This window comes from the organism of the source record quoted next, assembly GCF_019968955.1.
Source record: "MAG: Porospora cf. gigantea A chromosome Unknown PgA_NODE_1356_length_6296_cov_635.786, whole genome shotgun sequence".
In the NCBI taxonomy this organism is placed as follows: domain Eukaryota; phylum Apicomplexa; class Conoidasida; order Eugregarinorida; family Porosporidae; genus Porospora; species Porospora cf. gigantea A.
The window spans coordinates 1-6296 of record NW_027151393.1 but is presented as its reverse complement, the minus strand read 5'-3'; the positions used below and the strand labels follow the sequence as shown (position 1 = coordinate 6296).

At 54.4% G+C, this 6296-nt stretch overlaps 4 protein-coding genes across 8 annotated transcripts; 1 reads left to right on the top strand and 3 right to left on the bottom strand.

Moving 5' to 3' along the window:
- On the bottom strand, nt 1-634 carry KVP18_004196 (uncharacterized protein; the record flags this gene model as incomplete). 2 transcript variants are annotated; one of them, XM_067956576.1, is made up of 1 exon in its annotated part: nt 1-634. In XM_067956576.1, a coding segment is annotated over one exon (634 nt), but the record flags the coding sequence as incomplete, so codon positions are not given. The 2 variants fall into 2 exon arrangements, with proteins under 2 accessions (XP_067812961.1, XP_067812960.1); XM_067956575.1 differs by having other exon boundaries at nt 5-634.
- A 176-nt stretch (nt 635-810) lies between these two features.
- KVP18_004195 (uncharacterized protein) lies at nt 811-2136 on the top strand (the record flags this gene model as incomplete). Of its 2 annotated transcripts, XM_067956573.1 has the most annotated exons (3): nt 811-1621; nt 1648-1989; nt 2018-2136. In XM_067956573.1, the coding sequence occupies 3 exons, from the start codon at nt 811-813 to the stop codon at nt 2134-2136; spliced, it is 1272 nt and encodes a 423-aa protein (XP_067812958.1). The 2 variants fall into 2 exon arrangements, with proteins under 2 accessions (XP_067812958.1, XP_067812959.1); XM_067956574.1 differs by lacking the exon at nt 2018-2136 and having other exon boundaries at nt 811-1662.
- Nucleotides 2137-2212: 76 nt separating this feature from the next.
- Nucleotides 2213-3426, bottom strand: KVP18_004198 (uncharacterized protein; the record flags this gene model as incomplete). Of its 2 annotated transcripts, XM_067956580.1 has the most annotated exons (2): nt 2213-2242; nt 2284-3426. In XM_067956580.1, the coding sequence occupies 2 exons, from the start codon at nt 3424-3426 to the stop codon at nt 2213-2215; spliced, it is 1173 nt and encodes a 390-aa protein (XP_067812965.1). The 2 variants fall into 2 exon arrangements, with proteins under 2 accessions (XP_067812965.1, XP_067812964.1); XM_067956579.1 differs by having other exon boundaries at nt 2233-3426.
- A 31-nt stretch (nt 3427-3457) lies between these two features.
- KVP18_004197 (uncharacterized protein) lies at nt 3458-6289 on the bottom strand (the record flags this gene model as incomplete). 2 transcript variants are annotated; one of them, XM_067956577.1, is made up of 1 exon in its annotated part: nt 3458-6289. In XM_067956577.1, the coding sequence occupies one exon, from the start codon at nt 6287-6289 to the stop codon at nt 3458-3460; it is 2832 nt and encodes a 943-aa protein (XP_067812962.1). The 2 variants fall into 2 exon arrangements, with proteins under 2 accessions (XP_067812962.1, XP_067812963.1); XM_067956578.1 differs by having other exon boundaries at nt 3458-6277.
- Between the last annotated feature and the right edge of the window lie 7 nt (nt 6290-6296).

Here is a 6296-nt window from a genome sequence, read left to right as displayed (position 1 = left end):
CGACCAAAGAATCCCGCTCTTCCTCTATCAGCACGTCCGTGGGGTCTTCTTTCTTCCCCTTGATCAGGAGGTATGCTGTGCCGCCAAGAATAGCGCCTCCCGCTCCAACGAGGCCCCACTTCAACCAGCTCGACTCTTCATTCTCCATTTCCTCCACCTTTTGAGGCTCTAGATTCGCGCGCGACTGGAAACCTTGTATAGAGTCACTAGTCTCGCCGGATTTGTCGTTCATTCTCTCCCTGTCTTCCTCGATCTCTTCAGCGACGTGCTGCATCTGCTTGCGTAGTTGGGAGCTCTTCTTTTGCATTTGGCCCAACTCCTCCGTCTCGTCTCCGAGTTTAGTCGATTTGCCTTGGACCTCGTCAAGATTAGTGCGGACCTTGTCTTGCAGTGTGTTAAGCTGCTCCATGTACTGCTGCAGCTTCTCTCTAAGCCCATCAGGCACATCTGGTGGTGGATTAATTCTGTCCGTCTGTGTGAGGATGGTGTCGATATCATTGGGCTCCAACTGCGGCTTGGGTGGCTCAACCTTCTCTGCAATCTTAGACAGAGCTGATAAATTGGACCCCTTTAACCGATCGGAGCCAAAAACGCTGCCCGGAAGCAGCGCAATCAGTAGGAAACAGGGCTGCATGGCGAATATTTGATTAGCGCACTCTTTAAAGTTTTTGGGTTGGCACTGAGGGAGGCGCTAAGGATTCCAGCACAAATAGTTCAGGCTGGAAAAAACCCGATCACACAATGAACACCGCGAAATGCGGTCCCGGTGGCTGCCGAAGTTAACGGAATCTCAATAAACAAAATTTCCTGATGCGTAAAGATGACAGCTCAGAGCCGAGGAGGTCTAGCCGGCTGAACCCGGTCAAGGATGGGGAGAGGTCTTTGAAACAGCTCGTGAAGAACAGAAAAAAGCCGCAGGTCAGAGACAAAAATACGTCTTCTGTAAGCCTTCTTGCTGAGGCCATGGGTTCAAACCTGCAGGAAAGCTTACCTGGGCGAGAGGCAGAACTTGAGCTCATAGAAAGTTCCCTTCGACACTCTCTTTCGGGAGGACCGACAGAAAACCTGTATCTTACGGGTCCTCCTGGAACCGGTAAAACCTCTGCAGTGTGTCTGGCGATCGGCCGTCTCCACGTCCCAACCACGATGTATATGGGCACCTGTGTCGGCCAGCGAGGTACCGCCGTGGTCGCCGCCTTTCTGACTGGCTTGGGACATTCCACCCGGGAGGCGAACGCCGTGCAACGAATCTACCACGCCATGGGACCCGAAGAAGCGGCTTCGCGACTCAGATCTCGGAACGAGGACACGCCTAGGGTAATCGTGCTGGACGAGTTGGATGCGCTGACTGGGCGTGGTAGTGCGTGCTCCAGGGCGCGTGATCTTTTCGCTTTCTGCAGTTTGGCTGGCATCGTGATGGTGGGGATCGCGAACTCCGTCGGTCATGGTGGTCAAGATCTGCTGGCCACGACAGTAGTCTTCCCAGCTTACGACACGAACACGCTGCTTAAAATCGTTGAGAGTCGGGCGGCAGGCGTCTGCAGCGCACCCTCCTACGACAAGAAGGCTTTGGAGCTTTGCGTCAGAAGAGTGGGGAGTCAATTCGGTGACTGCCGAATGAGTGAGCAGGGAGTTGGCGGTACACAGCGCTGGATGCGGTAAGGCGGCTCTTCTTGTCCACAGGCGGCGAAAGCAGCGACGCCGTAGCCGCTAGCGGGGTGGGTGTCTACGAGTTTTCTTACCAGGTTCTATCTGCCATGTTCATCAATGAGGATTCACGATGCGGCGGCCTCTTGAAGAATGCTCCTCTACAGCAGCAGATGATGGCTTGCAGTGCTGTTCACGTTGCGAGGCGTCGGGCGCGGCTTGTCGTAACTTACGATGAGTGGCGACACGAGCTGCAGAACATGGTGAAGTTCACCGGTATCAAGGCAGATCTGGGCCTATTTGACTCTCACGTCACTCAAATGGAGAGCAACGGATTCTTACGTGAGCCTTTACACAATCAAGCATCCAGAGCGACACCATGCCAAAGGAGGCATGGAGATCGTTTTGAATGTCAACGCAGACACGTTTGTAGTCGCGGCGGAGAAGCATTCCCCGCTGCTGGCAGATTACTTTAAACGGGAGAACTAAAAAAGTTCTTTAATGGAAATGCAAAACAAGCACAATGCAGAAAAAAGAACTCCGTTTTGAGTGCAGCGGAATTTCTTCACTGACGCTCTGAAAGATTTAAAAAAAGCTGGAACGGTGTGAGATATAAAAACGAGGAGTCCTGCTTACCCCAATTGCTATCGCCAAGTAGTTGTCGTCGTCTGGCAGCAAGAAAAATTTCTTCAGGTCTGCTTTGGCAGTGCCATCAGACACAGGGGGTTCTTCAACTCGCTTGGTCCAAATCGAATTAAACTCTAGACACGAGACGTACGTGGGTCTGTGCAGAGAACGAAACACCTTCAGTATGACGTCCATGGGGGTACCGTCCATGTCGCGTATAGTGCGCACCAAGGATATGATTCGCATCTGCGTCGTTGACAGGTCGCCAGTTCTCTTTTCCGAAAACTTCTTTTGGAGACTGCTCCGGAGGGACTGATACACATTCGCCGCCGACAGCAGGGTGTCGCGGGTCTCAGAATGTGGCGCGGGTCTTAGAATGTGACGACTAGCTTTCTTTACGTCTTTCATGGATTTCCGCTTAGTCCTCAGAAGGATAGTCAGGGAATCACCAGACTTGTGGGGAGCATTCATAGTAACCTTGCGAGGCAGGTGGGCTCGAGGAATACGGATGGAATGAGACGCCAGGCCAGCTAGGGAAACTTCTGAAGCAGCAGGTCTGCTGGGGACACGATGCAGCCGAGCCCGGGGAATCTTGTAACCAGCCACAGATATGGTATTCGGTGAAAACTCAGCAGGTTTCATGACGGGGAAATCTTCCAGGGGGGCCCAATCGTCAAAGCGGGTAATCTTCCCTCCTTTAACGGTTTCCGGCGCCATTCCCCTGCGACTCAGAGATCTGCTGAGAGTTACTGACTTCTCGGACGTGCCCTCCTGCGATACAGACACAGCAGAACGGTGGTCGTCCGAAGCATAGCCACTACTGCCACCACCGTTACTGTGTTGCGAGCCATTGTCCAGCGCTGAGCGGGACTCAAACAAAATCATATCCAATTCCTCAGACACACGAGGGATCCAGGAGGGACACGAATACCAGATTTCGGGCGTCTTTAATTTGGTCTCGGGTTCCTGAGCCCTTATGGAGGGATTGTAGGTATACAAATCAACTGGGTCCCAACTAGCACGAGACCAGTGGTTCTTTGGTTTCGTGTCCATGGTCTTGTCCCTAAAGAAGCTACGCAGCGTAGAAAGAATTCCCGCTTCTAAAATCGGCAGAAGGGTTTCACGATCAGTCGGAGGGTTGATGCGGGGCATAATACAATTTACGTAATTATAAGCATACTACCTACGAATCATCAGAGCTGGACGGATCTTCGCTGGAACCGCTAGACTCTATAGCGCTGCAACGTCTTCGAGCGGGCCGCTTGGGCTTCGCCCGAAAAGGCTTCACAGACCGCTCCTTCACCTTACACGATGCTTGGGGGGTCCTTAACGACGTCAGGTCGCCTACAATGTCCTTGATCTTCTCAATGTCCTCGGCCAAGTCGTTTGCTGTGTCCGCCATCCGAAAGCTTAATGACAAAACATCTTCTGATACCCCTGAGCACACGTTAAGGGGAGAAAAAAACACTCCTTCCGCAGACAATGAGCTGCCTGGGAAGTAGGTCGACCGGTCTTTACCGGCATCCATGTCAGATGTCACAGCGTAGAATTCCTTCAGCTTTCGAAAGGTCCATGCAGATGTCAGATAAATCAGGCATCCACGTCTGTCCTCCGAGACGAGGCTGAACTCCCAATCGGCAGCGATTTTCTCCAGCTCTGAGGTGATTGTCATGATTTCAGAGGGCAACTTGAAAGGGGTAGATACTAGGAAAGACGCCAAGCAAACAAGCAAATAGACGATCTTATCCACCGGCCCATCCGAGGCGAGCAGCCTGCACACACGAGAGAGGAAAAGACTACGTTCGGGTTTCTTGGTCTGGAGGTTCAACAGATAGGTGGTGCATATCGGTGGCAGCTTCCACGCACCCTCTCCCACAGAGTAAGGCTGCAGATTCTCTGACCACGGAACGTCACCCTTACCGGTTTCACGACAAGAGCGTACTACCGAGGAGATTTGGACGAATAAAGACTCCACCTGGCAGCGGAGGAGAACAGGGTCTCCCCATGCGCGAGCCAGCACCAGTGCTAGTTGCTGTGTCTCCATGGAGCTGCTATGACAGGCAGCGAGTGTTGGGGCCATGGCATTCGTGGGGAGGATCAAGCCTTGGCGTTGCAGGAAGGACAGGGCTCTCAAAGCACTGGTGGCGTCTGGAGGGAAGGGTGACCGGAGGAGGCATTCCACAACCAGTGGAGCATGGCGACTTAACTGCTGGCAAGCCTCAGCAGTGGCATTGTCCTCAGGTGACAACTCGTTGGAGGCGTTGCTGAGGCGTTCAAAAGAGCAAAGAAGGTCGCTGACGAGACGCAGCGAGGCCAGCCGTATGCTCTCAATATCAGACCGCAGACAGGAGACCAAGATGGCCTGCAGCCGTAAGGAGCGCAGACACCTTTGGTGGGAGACCAGGAAGAAACCTAGAGCGGTCAGCATGAACGAGACGAAGCCGGATACGTCTTGGATAGCGTCATCGTGCTCTGATGGCCCAAGCTTCAGCATGTACTCCAACGCGTTCACCATAAGTTTGAACACCAGCAGAGGAAGGTCGAGTGCCTCAGAGAGCAGCTCTTTGCGGGTCACAGCGGGAACACAAATGCGGTGAATGGCAATGGAGTCGTCATGATGGTTGCCCAGAGCGGAGAACAGCAATGATTGCGGTACGCGATCCATGCCAGGAGTCGCGTGCGGGGCGAGTAGTGGGGTTCGAGACCACGTAGACCGCTTGGGGGTACCTCGCTGTCGGTCTGCGGTGTCGGACTTGGGGGTCTCGGGAGTCACAGGGGCTCGTTCGGGAGTCAGAGGCAGTGGCGACAGCGCCTCGTCTGAAGTGACGCAATCCTGCAGGTCGAGCACTTCGCAGAACGATCCAAGGCAGAAGCAAAACCGCCGACATTCGACTGCCTCAGCCTCCGTGACGTAGGCGTTCCCCTGGCGTGTTCGGTCCAGCCACAGTAGGCGTAGCTCATGAAGACCAGTCAAGGCACTGACCAAGGGATCGGTCAGAGTACTCCTGATCAGTCCGGTCACGTGCAGTGTCGCGGCAACAACGCAGTGAATCGCCACACGCATCTGCCGGCCACTGCACCTGCCGTGAGCGAGCCAGCGCTCCAGAAGAGAGGGCACCAGCTTCTGCCTGACCGTCGTGGTTAGCCCATGGGTTGTGGGAACGTGCTCTAAGCAGCTAGAAAGCACTTGTACAAGTTCGGTGTTGACCGGGCTGGGACCCTCCACGACTAGCGGCGTGATTTGCCGAACGAAGGATTCCTGGTGATCCGGTATAGTCTCTGTCAGAACTCGTAGTGCGCGCGAAGCACTCAAGGCTAGCTCCCCGTCGCTCGGAGTCAGTAGATGTGCCAGAAGGCCTCGTGACCAGTAAGCCGAGATGCGATCCTCAACGCGGAGAGAATTGCCTTGCAGTCTCGGAAGTAGCGTCTTCATGACGGCGGCGTGTTTCACCATCGTCGACAACAACGGTGCTTGGACTGCATCCAGCTCATCGGCTTCACATAGCGCCTGCGAGAAGAGTTGCACACGAAAGGCTTTGGGCGGGTCGGGCTTCTCAGGTTGGAAAAGAAAGGGGAAGAAGAAGGTGCAGAGTACGTCAGAGATGCGCCGCGCAACATCCTTGTTGTCCTCTTTCTGTCGGCGGGTCGCGAGGGCGGCGACGATATCAACCAGGATACCGCTGGGAAGTTGCGACTTCGGATGGAAGTCTTCTTGCTTGCCCCCGTCACAATGTGTGAAGTCGGTGAGAATCCGCTGAAGAATTCGGGTAGCAGATGCTCTGACACTACACATCGCGTCCGTAGAAGCCAGAGTGCACACGTACGGCAGTAATCCCGACAACTGATCAAGAGAGAACTCCGTGTAGGTGTCCCGCTCCGCCACTGCTAGCTCCCCAAAAGCAGATACGCAAACCAGGGAGCCGTCTGTTTGAGGGGAGGGCAGCAGCTTCTCCAGCAGCGCCAGGGCCCGCTCTCTGACCCGAGCGGAGTGATCGGTTAGCATGACGTGGATCATGTCTCGA